At 40.8% G+C, this 15,892-nt stretch overlaps 2 protein-coding genes across 2 annotated transcripts in view; both read left to right on the top strand.

Annotated features, from left to right (window-relative positions):
* Nucleotides 1-7,031, top strand: part of LOC135416733 (cytosolic phospholipase A2 epsilon-like) — a 28,471-nt gene extending 21,440 nt beyond the window's left edge. The window contains exons 14-20 of the mRNA XM_064660054.1: nt 130-244; nt 766-903; nt 3,449-3,556; nt 4,447-4,638; nt 5,023-5,189; nt 6,379-6,565; nt 6,787-7,031. Of these exons, the coding sequence (XP_064516124.1) occupies nt 130-244; nt 766-903; nt 3,449-3,556; nt 4,447-4,638; nt 5,023-5,189; nt 6,379-6,565; nt 6,787-6,995 (1,116 nt within the window). The 3' untranslated portion in view covers nt 6,996-7,031. The remainder of the gene's footprint in view (nt 1-129; nt 245-765; nt 904-3,448; nt 3,557-4,446; nt 4,639-5,022; nt 5,190-6,378; nt 6,566-6,786) is intronic.
* An 8,363-nt stretch (nt 7,032-15,394) lies between these two features.
* LOC135416732 (cytosolic phospholipase A2 epsilon-like) overlaps nt 15,395-15,892 on the top strand; it is a 34,793-nt gene continuing 34,295 nt past the window's right edge. The window contains exon 1 of the mRNA XM_064660053.1: nt 15,395-15,643. Coding sequence (XP_064516123.1) covers nt 15,473-15,643 — 171 coding nt within the window. The 5' untranslated portion in view covers nt 15,395-15,472. The remainder of the gene's footprint in view (nt 15,644-15,892) is intronic.

Genomic DNA, 15,892 nt, shown 5'->3' with positions numbered 1-15,892 from the left:
TTGGACACAAAATGAGTATAGAGGATAAGGAAATTAAGAGGGAAACAGATATTTATTTTACTGTAATCTTGCAAGCCCATAGACACGAAAGTCCCTTGATTTTGCCCTTTGTCTCTCATCAATTTACAGAAAAATAACCACAAACTCTCAGATGAGCGACAGGCATTGAATCAGGGTCAAAATCCCCTACCTATCTACATGATCCTCAATATCAAGGAAGACTACAGCCTTTCAGAGTTCAAAGGTGATGGCAAACCTGGGCTTGTTTGGTGTTTAAATGATCTGCATTATCGGTTACTGCATGTGCTACAACCTCTTGTACTGCTGAACCATAGCTTTTATAAACAGTTTCTTTTCCTCCTTAACTTCCTTTTCAATTTCTAAACTTTGTGTCTAGACTCTGGGAGGAATTAATCTTCTAGGGGACATGAGAAATCTTGGGGAGGTGTTTAAGGACAGCCAAGGTACTTACAAACCTTAGCTCCACATGTGGGGTAACAGGCTGACCCCTTTTGGTATAAACTTCACTTATGTTCTTTGTGGAGAGGGTCATTGGAAAGTTCTGAATGAACAAGATTGGGAAAGATTACTGAGTGAGCAGCTGAAACCAGCTGAACGATACTTCCTTACCCTGAGGAGGGCCAGGCTGTGGTTGCTTTGACAATAGGGTTTGTCCTGCAGCTGCTTTTTTACCATTTCAGAACCCTTCCTGCAGGGAAGTAGGGATAGGAATGAGATTTTAAAGCTTGTTTCATGTCTCTGCAGAATGGGTGGAGTTCACGCCTTATGAGGTCGGGTTCTTAAAATATGGTGCCTTCATTCGTGCAGAGGATTTTGGCAGTGAGTTCTTCATGGGTCGCCTTATGAAGAAGCTCCCAGAATCCCGCATTTGTTTCATGAAAGGTGATGTGCTCGATTGCAAAAATTTGAATTGCATAAAATGCCCTTTATTTTTAAAATAATGCAAAACCTGCATATTGCAACCAGCACCCAGCATCGTGCAGGACTGAAACCAATTGTGCACCATGTTGTTCTCATCTCTGACTGAATTCCTTAAACACTGGAGATGAGCTAAAAAATACTTAGAGGAAATTTCAAATCACATTGTTCACTGTTGCTTTTGTCTTGAACAGTGACCATCACGCCCTGAAGCTTCAGGGCTGCTTGAAAAGGTTAGGCTCATTTTGAACCAGTCAGCAGCAGAGTTCCACAAAAAAACTTTGTATTTTGAAACTGTAATCTTAAAATCAATTTTGGCTATGAATGGCATGATCTTATAACAAAAAGCAAGGTTGTTACTGAGTTTATTATAAAATATGGCAATTTTTAGTAGTTTTCTGAACTATTACTGATATTTTTTCAAGTTTAATAGTAGTCTAAATCCTTTTCAATTTTGCTATCATGATAAATCAGTGAGTTTTATTATTCTTATTTCAGTAAAGTAGATAGCATCCAGCAATGTATGAAAAACAGCTTTGCGGCTTTTAGGGAATTCTTCTTTTAATTTTAGCTAATACTGGAAATCTCTACTACCCCCCTTTGTACATTCGTTCTCTGGGGTGCAGTTGTCTGTAGACAAGTCTGTCTACTCTTAAACCCTTAACAACAGATATTTTACATGTAAATAAGCACACCACCCAACAGAACAGCAAAGATACTGGCAAGAAATGGTTTACTTATAAAGTGAAAAATCCATGCAATCAGCAACACCAGGTAGTATTCCTTATTTGGTGTTCATCCTTTGCAGTTTCTCAATAACAGTGGGGTAGTGTATTCATACCTGAGGTGTCCGGATAGCAAGCACACCCAACACATCTGACCTGGGCAGAGCTTTCTTCTCAACCTTAGCACCTGAGGCAGGTGACCCCATAGCCACAGGTGTATCTTTATAAAGGATAAGGTGGAGAGTTAAAGCAATGTTGCCATCTAGAGATACCACATGGAATGCCCTCTTGGGTTATGATTAAAATGTACTATTAGTGATAGCATGATCGTTTAAGGATAAAAGCAAGGTGTCATTTGCAGAAAGAGAAAAGACCTTTCATAAGAGCAGTGGCTAGATCTGGAAAGACTGGATGAGCTTAGGGGGATACAGGACCCTCAGGTTTCCAGAAGAATGCTTGGTGTGTATGAGAGCTTGTCTGCTCTTTTCAACTCTGTCAGCCTAGCAAAAGATACTGTCTCTCTCCACAGTTCTTACTTCAGCAAATATAAGTACCAAGAAAATTCAGTGCAAGAGATTAGGGCAACATTGCTACGTAATTATAACCAAATTCTGGGGAGATAGCAATGTTTGAAAGACATTAAAATGCAGAAACAGTGTCCCAGGACTGAGGGAACCAGAAGAGTTATGGAGTGAAAAGACACCAAGAGAAGACGGGAGAAAACAGAGGAGTTGCCTTCTCACAGCAGGGCTGAACAGAAGCTTCTCAAGCTGCAGAGAGAGGAGGTTGTCTTGACAGAAACTAGCCAGAAACTATGCAAATGAACTCTGATTGCCACCTCTAAGTGTATAGCCAGAGAGCCCTAATGTGATTTCTTAATTTTGCATTTTTAACTTTTCTTATGTCAGTCCTAGTCTTACAAGGACTTCCTATGAAGCAGACCCTTGGCTTCCTGTCTCACTTCATGAAAAAACAAGGTTTAAAAGGGAATTTTATATCTGTTACTAATTCATGGAATGAATAATTATTGTATTGTGCAACTCAAATTATTGCATCCTTTGCAATGTATGGCTTTTGCAAAGCTTTCACTGCTGGAGATTTTCAAGGCAAAGTGCAGCACTGCCTTCTTCCTCTCAGGGCCTGTGGCAGAGTTGTGGAGGAAGAAATACTTTCCAAGATCCAAGAGACTTTTGGAGATTTCTGCACTGTGGATATATTTTTATATGTTTTTAAGTGGGAGAGAAAAAGTGGAAGAAGCACTATGGGGATGAGAATAACGAGGAGAGGAAGAGAAGTCTCATTCACAAGACCTCGTGCAAAGAGAAATCTTACAAGGGACAGTGAAGATGTCTTTTATTAAAGACAATCCCAAATTGTGCTCTAACCATTTGATTTTTAGCAGTCCAGGAGCAGCTTCCAAACTTTAACTGAGCATCCAGTTGTGTATGACATACTTTGTAGACCAGAGACTTATTTTATAGGAAATGATGTGGGTTTGCTCTCTGATGACAATTGCTTATAGGATGGATAATGTTAGTTTTTATGTGGCAATGAATTATAGTGGCTAAAGGCCTTGCACAATGTTTTAAACTATTTAGGATCCTCTTTGAGGACAGAATGCTAGTTGCTGAAAAGAACTTCATACAGATTTTGGTGATAATTTGAAAACCTTGAGGCTTTCCAATACCCCTTGCAAAGCTGAGAGGTTATTTTTTTTTTTTTTTAGGGATATTTCCCATTAAAATGTTTCTGAAGAAGTTTCCCTGTTCTCTACCATTGCACAGGTCTATGGAGCAATGTCTTTTCCTACAATCTTTTGGATGCCTTGCATTCGTCAGATCCTACAGAAAGACGCTCACTGAGGTGTACCCAACACAGGGTTGTTGATGTTGGTTAGTAACATTTCTGTTTTATCTCATAAATTCCAAGATTTCATGTTGCCAGCTACATCTAACTAGGTTTACCCTCTGAATTCTTTCATAGCAATATTATTTCCATTAGTCTCCTTTGAACTGAATTTATGCAAATATGAAACTATTGAAGTTTATAAACAGTCTTTGCCAAGGGCCCTTCAGTGAACCTTCACGTTCTAACATCTCAGTGCTGTGTTCTCTGCCTCAGCAGATGGCGCTTTTCTTATGTTGTTGAAGACTTAGATATAGCAATTATGTGAAGCTCCATTCCAATTTTCTTTGATCTTGTTGTAAACCTGTGTTTTCCTTAGAGGTGTTGACTGTCCTTTTGTTCAGATGTGGTTAGTGAGTTTGGTTTACAGACTTCTCATCAGTATCTCCAGGGAAGTGTTGCAGAATCCTGAGCTCAATAAATACCTGTGATAGAAAGGCCCTCTTTCCCAATCTGATAAGGTGCCATTTAGCACAACCCTTTTTCTATGCTCTTTTCTGGATGTCTAAGTTTCCTGACACTTTTTTTTTTTTTTTTTTTGCAAAGTCAGTTTGTATCAATTTTGAAAGAAATGGGTCCAGATTCTCAGCCTACCCTGAACTTCATGCAGGGAATCAGCTCATGGGTTCTGTCAAACAGTAGATCACTTTTTCCAGCTTTAGCAAGTTTGTTGCCATTTTGACTCTGTTTTTCATGGAATATGCTTTACTGAAGATTGATTTCCTTCTTGTTCCTTCTTTACATTTATTTAATTGTATGTTGCCATGTCTTATTAGGATCTTCTTTTCTCTAGCAAGTATTAAATGCCTTCTGATATTTTAAGTATTGCAAAGAACTGTATCAAACCAACAATTTGTTCATCTTCTCTACCCTTCAGAAGATGAACCCTCTCCACCAGATGGGAGTCATGAGTTGGAGACTTACTTAGTGACCCCCGAATGTGGCATCGTGGGCATTATTCGGCGTCTGCTGACAGAGCGGGTGATTTTTTCAAAGTTCTACAACTTTCTGAAGGGGTTCCAAGTGCACAATGCATACCTTCAAAGCAAAAACTTCTGTATGTGGAAAGGTAAACACCCCTGAATTTATTTATTACCTTCTTAAATGGTTGGTGTCTTCATCAGGGAAGGCAGAGGATGAACATTTGAAAACAAATATTTCAAGATAACTATTTAAATTTCACCCAGCTAAATCAGCTTCAGGAATTCCCTTGATTCCAGGAAATTACTGCTCATCAGAGTGAAAGAAGAGCAACAAGACAATTGAAAGAGCCTCGTCTTTTTAGCTTGAACAGGTCTCTCTTTTCTGTGTCAAGTTTGAGCTTCTGTAGTGTGCCAGGATCTTGGAAAGAAAGTGTAATGGGGAGTCAAGAGTAATTTTTCCTCCCTTATTAGTCAAACAACAGAGATATTACTTCAGTGAATTGCTCATTGTAAAAAATATTTCCTTTCAGATACTGTACTAGAGCATTTCCCCAACCAGCTGACAGAAACAGCAGAGTTCATGTGCCTGGCAGACACAGCAGGATACATCGATATTAGCTATCCACCACTCATGAGGTCGGAGAGGAAAGTGGATGTTGTCCTGCACTTAAACTATTCTTCTGGATCACAGACATTGGTGAGATGACCACTCTATTTTTTTTTATAATGACTGCTGCCTTTTAGTCCTCTTAGCCCTCCTTATGTTCTGAGAATTCAGAATAATTTATGTAGAATAAACTGATGGGAGAGAAGGATTCTTGGTCTGCAGATTCCATTATGCAGATGCTTAGGTGTCTCAAGTGGTGCTGGTAAAACATGGAAAATCTCCTAAAGAGAACAGAAGTGGTATCAGTTCTTCTAAATATTTCATTTGAATTAACCCTCTAATAGCTAAATGGTATCTCCTAAACGTGTGTGCTCCTGTGATCTTGATATGGCTATCAAGTCAAAACTTCACATGGAGTGCTTATCTGGTACTAGTACCACCACTGATTAACTCATTTTGGTTGTCTTGTGATATTCATCTAAAGTTACCCACATGCAGTATAATTAGAAGTAATTTGTCCAGTTGTCTTTAGAACAGTAACTGATTTTTTTTGTTGTTATTCTAAATTATGGAAAAGAATTGTCCTTTGACACCATATCTGCTGTTTCAAATACCAGCTAATAATCTGGTATATAATTCCTGTTACTAGATATGGATAAGACAGAAGTTCTTGAAGATTAAAATTTTCATACATGCCAACCAGACTCAGAAACAAAAATCCTATTTTCAAAAATTACTGCAAGATTAACATTTCAGTTTAGATGGTATTTGCTCCCAGATCACTCTTTGCTTACATCACTTTTCAGAACCATCCCAAGGTATCTAAGACAGTTAGAGACTTTTAAATATTTCATACTGAGTCAAAAAAGTGTTTGTATTTCTCTGAATCTGCATTTAAAAACCATGCTATTTCAGATTCCTGTCCATTCTACTAATTTTAGGATTTTCTCCAAGAGAGGTGTGTTTCTGTGTCCTAAGCTTCTAGGCCACCCTTCCCACAGCCTTGAACATCTTACCTATGTTGTAGGTTAAGGCTGTTGAGGAGGGTGAGGTAGAACAACCGTCAGGAGTGCAAGTTGGAGGCTAAGCCTTGAACTGTTGTTCTGTTAATAACTGGTACTTAATATCTCACGTAAGAGACAAGGACAGAAGAAATAATGACAGCAAACCCTGCTCCCATATCTTTTTGAAGATCTTTTGATGGATGCATTGTGCACTAGGAAAAGTGGTGGGGTGTGGCAGAATTTCTGACCTTTTCTTTTTTTTTTTCTGAATTCAGCCTTTGGAAGAAGCCTCAAAGTACTTCCAAAAACAGGGGATCCCATTTCCCAAAATCCATATGAGTGAAGAAGAAAAGAAAAATCTAAAGGAGTGCTACATCTTTGAAGACACAGAGACCCCAGAGGCACCGACAGTGGTGTTTTTCCCACTGGTGAATGACTCCTTCAGAAAATACAAGGAGCCAGGTAAGCAATGGGACAGAGGTGGTCCTCCCACCACCTGCCTGCCCTTTGGCTGTGTTGGGATGGGACACATGGTCTAGTGTGGTCTCCTCCCTCCCCTGCTGTCCTTCCCATGGGAGAGAAATGCAATTGTCAAGGCAGCGAAGAGCAACTTGTGCTCCGCCTGGAAAGTGGGAGGTGGGCCCAAATCTCTACCCCACTGACAACCTTTCTTTATTTGTTAGGTGTGGAGCGCAGCCCTGCTGAGATGGCGCAGGGCAACGTCGATGTTTCTACCATTTTTTCCCCATACTGCTTAAACAGCTTTACCTACACAGGGGAGGACTTTGACAAGCTGATAGAACTGACCAGCTACAATATTCGGAACAACCAACACCTGATCCTTCAGGCTTTGAATTCCGCCATAGAGCAGAAACGACAGCGCAAAAAATAAACACTCTCCTGAGTTCCACAAAAATATCTGCATGATTTTTTTTCTTCTTGCAAAAGAATCAAGACCTGTCTGTGAAGGAGCACAATAAACTTTGGAAACTTACAGACTTGTGGTTTCTCTCTACCACATGGCAATCCTAGATAAACCAATCAAACAAAATAATGATTAGGCTTGTGCTTTATTTATCTTGGATTTCACTGCTGGTGAACTTTTTTTCCATGCATATATGTGTATATGCAGTAAATTAAAGATTAGGAAATATAGGGTTTATTGGCAAGTTTTTTAAATGCATGAATCTGGGACAGCAGTACAAATTCTTTCAAAATTCGCTACACTACCAGAAGTTATGTGCAAAGTGAAGACAAATTAGCTATAGATATTTAATTTATTACAAATCTAGCGCAACAGAAAAATGCATAATACATTTGGACAATTTCAAAGAACATGAAAACTATATTTTCCATAGTGTCAGTAAGAAATTTTGTTAGAAATAATGTGCCAAGCTAAACATAAAAGATAATGTGAGATTTCAGATTTTCTATACTTCTGAATGTAGAAGCTTTATTACATCAGCAGTATTTAGTTTTTGAAAATCTCTTGGAATTACTGTTTCAAACTGTACTGTGAGTCAGGATCAGCTCTTCTAGTGCAGGCATAAGCGCCTAATCCAGGGTTCTGCTTTTCACTGAATAGTCGTGGTATTTAGAGGATTCAGCCCAGTATCCACATCCCATTAATTTCAAGAGTTTTTATGGGATTTTGTTATTATGGGATGGGATGCTGTGAGAATTAAAACATCAAAAACTGAGAGACAGATTTTGTGGTCAGAAGGCAAGTTAAATGCTTTACACTGATATCCATGGGTAATTCATGGGTAATGACATTGTCAATCCCTGACTGTCTACAAGCAACACAGGATCCATGCAACTACTATAAATAGCACAAGGTAATTTGTTGAAACTGCTTATTTTTGAAGTGAAAACCAAAATAATTATTTGCTTTATGAAGGATTTTAGTAACAAAAATGCTATGTAAACCTGTTTCATTACAACAGATACTAACCTAATAAAAAAAAGGATTTAATGCTGCAGTCAGCCCTTAATTACTTAAAATTTAAATGAAATGCAGCAACTTGTCTGTGCTGAAGTAACATGTAATGGCAAACACAGAGCTATGAATATCCTGTATCTTAACCAAAATAGAAAGTAAATTTTTTATTCAAAAAGGCTGAAAATTTCTCTTCCCTCTTGCTGTCCTAATCTGCCTCTCTTCCTTTAAGCATTCCTTTATGCCATGTCTTCCTCTAGCCTTTGTTGACTTTAGTCTCACCTCTGATGACCTCAGACCCTTGGGTGTGCTGTGTCCTTACCCCAGCTGATTTTCCAGGCCCTCACACCTCTATCCAATTTGCAGTCCTGGTTCAAACCTCTAGTGTGCTGAAATGGCTGTTTACTTGCTGGTGCTCATCAAGGGCTCCCCTCTTTGTGATCTCTGTTGCTGAGTCATCTGGTCCCTCTGGGCATTGCCTCTCCTCTGTCCCAGCTCTAACTCCCTCCCAGGCCTCGTGAGTATCATTATGACAAACCCATTTGGTGTGACACATGTGTTTGTTACTTCTCTCAGCAGCCCATCTTGGAGCTGAGGTTTCGGGCATCCTAAAGGTCTGCAAATGAAGTTCCTGCCCTGAACATCCAAGTCCTTTGATGACATCAAATTTCAAGAAGCCTGCCTCTCTCTCCCATCTCTGCATTTAACTATACCCTTTTGCTTCCCTTGATGTCTTCTGTTAAACCAGCAACAGCTAGTTTAAAAGAGGGAGGCCCCATTTATTCCCAGTGTGCCACTGCTGCACCTGCCAGTGCCTAAGTCTGTCCCACCTCCCAGCAGTTTGACTAGGCCCACATGATAGCTCCTAGTGATGCTCTCAGTGTGGGAAAAGCTCTTAGACCGTAACTGGATCTTCTTGTCAATTCTCCCCTTGCAATCCTGAAACATCCATGCCTTTCTTCTTTCAGATAAACCCACAGTCACCTGAGTTACAAGCAAAGCCTTTGCTTGTTACCCTGAAAATACCTTCATGTCCTGCATTGCTACAGACCCTTAAAAAGGTCTGGCTCAAGCCTAAACCCAGACAACCTTTTCCTGGGGCACCGGGTGCCTTCACCCAGAGATATGTAGCAACCCCTTGAGCAGAGGGGAAAGGCACCAGCCCCATCATGTCATCTACAGTTGTTTTCTTCTTCTCTGAGATACTGTAGAAGTGTCTCCAGGTGATTGCTCCTCAGCAGTGGCCTGTTCTCCTGACTACCATCTATCAGCACTCCTGGTCCATGTTTAGTAGATGTGCTTTGTTTGTGACTTAGAGAGTTGGTTAATTTGGTGGGTTCAGCTTGCTTTTTATCATTGCATTTATTAACTAATTGCACAGAACACTTGCAGAAATCCGTTCTTTCAGGCCAGCATGGCCAATGTGGCTTTGTCTGCTGGCATTTTTTGTTCTGGTTCAGCTGCTAATGGGGTATGTTTCCTGTGCTCTGTCTCTGGGCTGTACTGAGGTATTGAAAGAATGTAGGTAACAGCGGTAAATGTGGGCATTTAAAAGCCCTTTTGGGTTTTGCAGGTTGGGAGTGTCCCCTTTTACAGGAAAAAGGAGTGTCTTCATGGAATTATCCCTTCAAGAGAGGAAATACAATAGAGGTGAGAGAAGCAATGCAAAAATCTAAGCCCACACTGTATCATGGTGTTAGCATCAGCAGGAGTTAACATTTTTTTTCCTAAATGTTTTAGAAGATAAAACTCTTGGTAGATGTGGTAATAGGAACTACAAACTAACACGCTGACCTCCTTACTTGTAATTAATATGTTTTGCATCTTTTCTGTGTCTGGCTTTTCCTTCTTACCTATTCATTATCTACAAGTAAGTGAAGGGATTAGCATGCAATTGCACATTTGCCCCAGCCCTTCCAATTGTCACTAAGGTGCATGAAGAACTGGGCAGCTCGGTGGGGTGACTCAGACCATAGGAACCTAAGGAAAGCAGCAGTGGGATTCTTTAACCCCTCACAAGGCATGTGAGGATTTGAACAGTCTTATTGGGTGAGCGCCACTTAGGAAGCAGAAGCATTTTACACTGTTCTGTAACACAAAAAGTGATCAAACAAGAGATTACTGCAAACATTCTAAGTGAAGTGAGCTATTCATTTGTGACTACAGGTTCCACCACATGAGTGATGGGAAATGTGTTTGCCCCAGCAGATAAAGGAGAACATGGGTGGTAGAGGACTCCCTTCTGAGAAACCCTGTGCCAAAACCTGTTCACATGTATAGCTCTGCTATGTGTGTACAATATCTCACTGTCTTCTAGAGTGGTAATGCAGAGGAGGCCATCAGGGCCTGATTTCCTCATGGAGGAATACCATACCTCATGCATACCATACCTGGCCATGGTATGCTGGTCAGCAGTTAGCAATGGGTGAGAGCTGTGTGTCCTTCATGCCATTCAAATTTTGTACCTTTGAGTTCCTCCTGAAAGTCTGTCCCTTGCAGGGTTCCAGTTGAAGCCCAGCACACCTTCAGTGTTCATAAAGCACTTCTCTCACCCCTCTATCCGATGATATCAAAACTCTAGGATGTCCTGTCATGTCTTCAGTTGCTTCCTCCTGGGACCCTGAGGTCTCCTTTATATTCACTTCAACCCACTATTGCTTATCCAGATGTCACAGCCTGATTCCAGCTGCCCCAATTCTTGTAGTATTCATGCTTATTCCAAATATGACCAAACCTTCATCATTTAAACTTGAAGCTTACAGAGGTACAATTACAGTATGTAGGAGACATGTGAGACAAAGGGGAAAGATTAAGAAAACAGAGGGTATAAAAAGCAAGGAGGGAGAAAGGAGAGAAGGGAAACAAACTATAATATTCAAGAAAAAGTGAAAAATTGAATTACAACTATATGGTATTGAGATGGACAAAGGAAGGAAATATATATTTTGGAAATCTAAGAAGTCAATGGTAAAGAAAAGGTGTCAAGGAATGGAAAGAAGAAACAAAAGAGGAAATCAGGAACAAAAGGTGGTGAAGACAAACATTTAAAATGGAGATACTCTAGTTTCTTCAAAGCAGTCTTGGTAGACTGGTCTTTAAAAAGAATAAATCTCTAATCCAGAAAATGTCATAGCATTAAATCTCACTGCTGGGGTTCTGATCATTTGGTTTTACAGACACCTGATGTGCACACTGTGAGTGCTTCCTAGCTCCCAGCTCTCTCTTCTTTTTTTCTGCCTTTAAACACTGGGAAAAGATGGTGCCTTGCCCTCTATCAGATTGACTTTTCCTGCCAACTGCTGCTTATTGCACCCTTCTCTCCCTCAGCTAATAATCTGTAAATTAGTTTGCTCCCCTCCTATTTCCTTTCTTCTGCTGAGGTAATGGAGTATCCTCAGAGGCTGATAACTATCAGGTAAGGAGCTGCAAGTTTCTACATAAGTTAATATGTGCTTCTAAATCTTGTGCAATTGACAGTTGTTTCTTTAATTTTGCAATTTCTGCTATTCAGCTGGATGTCACCCAGTCTTAAAAGAAAATCATACTCCAAATTCCTCCTCAAGCTGCATTTCTTTTGGCTTAGTATCTACTAACCCAAATATGACGTAATTTGGTTTTGAGATTTAACAGATGATATCCTAGAATTTGTTAAAGGTTAAATCTTTTGTTCCCACATACAGATAAGTATTCAGAAAATCCTTCATATTCCTGGTCACTCTTAATCTCTAGTCCGTGATCTCTGCAGGTGCAGGAACTGATGGTCTGTAACCCACAGTGGGAGGAAGCATTATACTGGTCATATTGCTGGTTTCCATCTCATGAGGATATGATAAACTTGCATGTAAGCCTGCAGAAATGTTGAGAGTCAACAGTGATTCAAAAAACTTTGGGAACTGCTCTTCTAGTTTACTGCAGTCCTGGGAAACTTTCTCCAAGTATAGAAAAACATCCCACAGTGAGAGAAATCCAGGTGCAGAGGACTTTCTCACTGTACAGGTAACCATTGAGGACTGTAGATATGCACCATGCATAAAAACTGAGAGAGATAAAATGGAGCATAAATTTACACTTCAATTAGGCAGCTCTAAGACTAGTATGGTAAGTTCTGGGCTTTATTCAGTGCATCAGTAACTGTAGCATGAAAGAAATATAAAGACTATTTAACTGTGAGTGTAGTGATGTACAAAGTCATTAATGGTGTTAGTATCTCTACTGGGAAAGTAATAACTCTCAGTATCGAAGCTGTGTTCTAGTTATGTGCTACATGTATACAAATGCTGATGCATTTGTATAATGGATATAAAGTGCCATGCTTTTTTCAGTATGGTCACCGTGTCTTAACTAGGATATATTCTAGCACTTTTAAACTTACTTTAAAATAATTTTCCAGAAGATTCTGTCTTACTTGTTACATGGCTAAGATAACAAACAGCAGTAGTGCCCCTGTCTCCTGTGAATTTTCTCTCCTGCTCCACATCTCCTTCCTTCGCTAACTGCTAAACTGATGGCCTAAGACACCACTCCTCCTGCAGAAAGAGTATGTAACCGAGCCAGAATGTCCATCTGACTCTGCTCTCCAGTGCTGTTTTTTGTACAGAAATATCTATATGTCAGAGAATAGTGAGATGGTCACAGCCAGTCTTGGTTGTGTTTCCATCTTGTCAGAATAACCTCAGGCTCATTTTGCCTGGCCTGTTTGAAAGCTAGGCAAGCATATACTGTTGCAAGGCATTTAGGGGGACCTGGCTATCAGCAGTTTCAAACTAGTCCAAGACTATGACAAAAGAAATCACAAAGCTACATCTGAACATGTTGAAAAACATGTTTGTCATGGAGCTACCATTTCTCCACAGCTTGTCTCTGCAGTCAGATGTAATACAGGTACCTCTGCCAAGTTAGTGATGCTTCTACAAACTGCATTGTAGTGCGAGTAAGAAAACTAAGCAGTAGAGGATGTACAAGGTTGTACCGGTTTTGGCACATTCTGTGTGATAAGCAAGATAAAACTGTGATAAGTACTACACTAAAGGAGTAGTGTGTGGTTTGCTGCCAGGGCAATTACACTTAAATCTTTGAAACAGGTGGGTTATTTTGCTTAATCTATCCTTAAATTACTGAAATATGAAATGTGAATAAATAAAATCATTCCACTTGAAGACTCTGCTTTTCATTCTACAAGTTGAAACCATCCAGCTTTGTACATTCAGATTTTAAATGAGATTACACTCATTCAGTTGTTCATGAGAGCCTTGGAGTTTTCTTTCTTTATGGCATTCCCTGTGGAGTCACTCAGAGTAGTGACTTCAGCACTTGATTTAGCTGAAGGTCGCAAGATCATTCTAGATAGCTAAGCATGCGTATTATGAGAAATTCACTCTGCAGATATGGAAGCCTCTACACAAAATCCATCTTTCTTCTCCACAGGTTTTCTTGAGGACAAGGAATCTCAACTTTTGTAAGGTTCATCAACTTTAGAGGGGTTTCTGTTACATCACTTATGCTAATGATTCTCTGAACTAATCAGCCTGGGCAAAGTTGGCCTGCTCTAATAACAAGTATAATGGTATTTTTAGTGTCCCATGACAGGTCTTCCAAGGTCAACCAGGTCTTCTTTTCTGATTGGGTTAAAAAAAAAAAAAAAAGGATGATTGTTGTTCTTTAAATTAAGCTGCAAAAGGAGTTCTCCAGGATGCAGCACAGTGTGTCCGTGACCTGAGGCCAAAAGATGCTCTTGAACTTCCAGTGTGGGCAGAGCTACTTTTCATGCTGCAAATGCAGATGCTATGACACAGCCTACAGTTACTGGAGCTGCTAGTTTGTTATTTATTTGTTTTTCTGTCTTTGAAGATGATAATTTCCACTGGGTATGCCTGGAGATGTTCATGTGCTCTTTTGTTCGTTCATGCTCCTTAGTTGAACAAAATCTCTGTAAAAATAAAACTAATAGAACTTAACCACTGGATATTGTATTCCATTCATCTTGACAGAGATTTTCCGCAGTTGTCATGTGAAGTTCAATTGCCTTTCTCTGGAAAATTTATAAAAGCATAACTTCTACCAGCTTTTCACAGCTATTACAGATTTCCTTGCTTTTTTTGGTTGTATTTAAGGTACTGCCAGATGAAGCAGTAATCCTGGGTCATCCTTGCATGACTTTAAGACCTTTGTTAACACCTGCAAATGTCCACTTCCTTCTCCCCCACTGTCCTCTCACACACAATCTGATGCTGCTACTCCATGCTCCTCACTCACCTCCTCTACCTCTGCAAACTGACCCAGCCCTGTGCCCACACCCTAGTCTTGCTCCCCTGGGAAGAAGAAATGGGAGCAGCCCAGGAGGAGCTGGGAGGTGCAGGTCCATGCAGTGATCTGTCAGGCAGTGGGGGTGGCCCTCTTCCAGGGGGTTACTGTGTGGCACAGGGCAATGCCTCTTTCCAGGCAGCAGGATCTCTTTTCAGGTCCCCCCACCTATGGGGAGGTTTGACTAAAGTGCACAGGCATGTGCCTGTACACAGGTAAGTCAGTGGTAGCTATTTACACTCAGAGGCCTTTTTCAGGGTTCCATGTCCCCCATACAGGAGCTGTCTCTGCTCAGGACAGTCCCTATGCCACAGTGGGGAAGAAATGGCTTTGAAGGAGCAGGTCCCAGAGGTGGTGCTCTCTGTGCTTCTCCTCTGCTTGGCAGGACAGCCCATGACTCTGCTAACCACAGCAAAAGGATGGTAGCAGTGCAGGACCCATGGGGCAGGCACAGGTTGGGAGCGGTTCCCAGCCAGAGGAAGATACCATGTTCCTTTTGGCTGTTGTGCTTGTGCTCCAAGGTCCTTCCCTGGAGCAGTCTATCCTTGGCACTCCACTGTCTTCGGCAGTGGGAGGGGAGTCCTTTACTTATAGAGATGAGATGGGTGGGGCCTCAGGTCATTTTATAAAATAACTTGTCATTGACTCCCACAGGAGTACATCCTGCAAACATGTCTTGGGAAGTGCTGCCTGTGGAGGTGCCAGGAGTAGATCCTGAAAACCTGTCTCTAGAACCACTGCCCATGGAGTTGCCAGGAGTATATCCTGAAAAGATGTCTCTAGAACCGCTGCCCATGGAGTTGCCAGGAGTAGATCCTGAAAAGACGTCTCTAGAACCGCTGCCCATGGAATTGCCAGGAGTAGATCCTGAAAAAACGTCTCTAGAACCGCTGCCTATGGAGTTGCCAGGAGTATATCCTGAAAAGACATCTCTGGAACTACTGCCTATGGAGATCCCAGAAGTATATCCTGAAAAGACGTCCCTAGAACTGCTGCCTATGGAGATGCCAGGAGTATATCCTGAAAATATGTCTAAAGAATTCCTATCCATAGAGGTGACAGAAGTAAATCCTGAAAACTTGCCTAAAGAATTCCTACCTGTAGAGGTGCCAGAAGTAAATTCTGAAAATATGTCCCAAGAATTGCTGCCCATGGACTTGCCAGAAACACTCTATTACATGAATCCAGGGAAGACTATGATGTCATCAAAGGCAAAAGGACTAGAGGTAAGAAAATGGCTTCAAAAATTTGCTTCAGGTCCTCTGCATTTGACAGAAAACAAAATCCTGCTTTGTGAGCATGTTTGTATTCAAGCTAGTGTACAAACTTGCTGTCTGATGGGACTAGGCAGCAATGTCTCTGCCTTAAGGAATTTAAGGTGAAATATTCCCTGAAAGGCTCTCAGCGGCAAAAGTCCTCCTGAATCCACAGGAACCAAAGACCTCATCTTCATAGAAAAAATGAGAGAAGTCAGGGTCTTAAGGGGACATTAAAAGATGAGAAAGTGGAAAAAATGAACAGGGAAGGAAACATTCTTTAGGGGCTGAATT

Source organism: Pseudopipra pipra, chromosome 6 (genome assembly GCF_036250125.1).
Source record: "Pseudopipra pipra isolate bDixPip1 chromosome 6, bDixPip1.hap1, whole genome shotgun sequence".
NCBI classification, from domain to species: domain Eukaryota; kingdom Metazoa; phylum Chordata; class Aves; order Passeriformes; family Pipridae; genus Pseudopipra; species Pseudopipra pipra.
The sequence above is the reverse complement of the archived record's forward strand: the minus strand, read 5'-3'. Positions and strand labels throughout refer to the sequence as shown.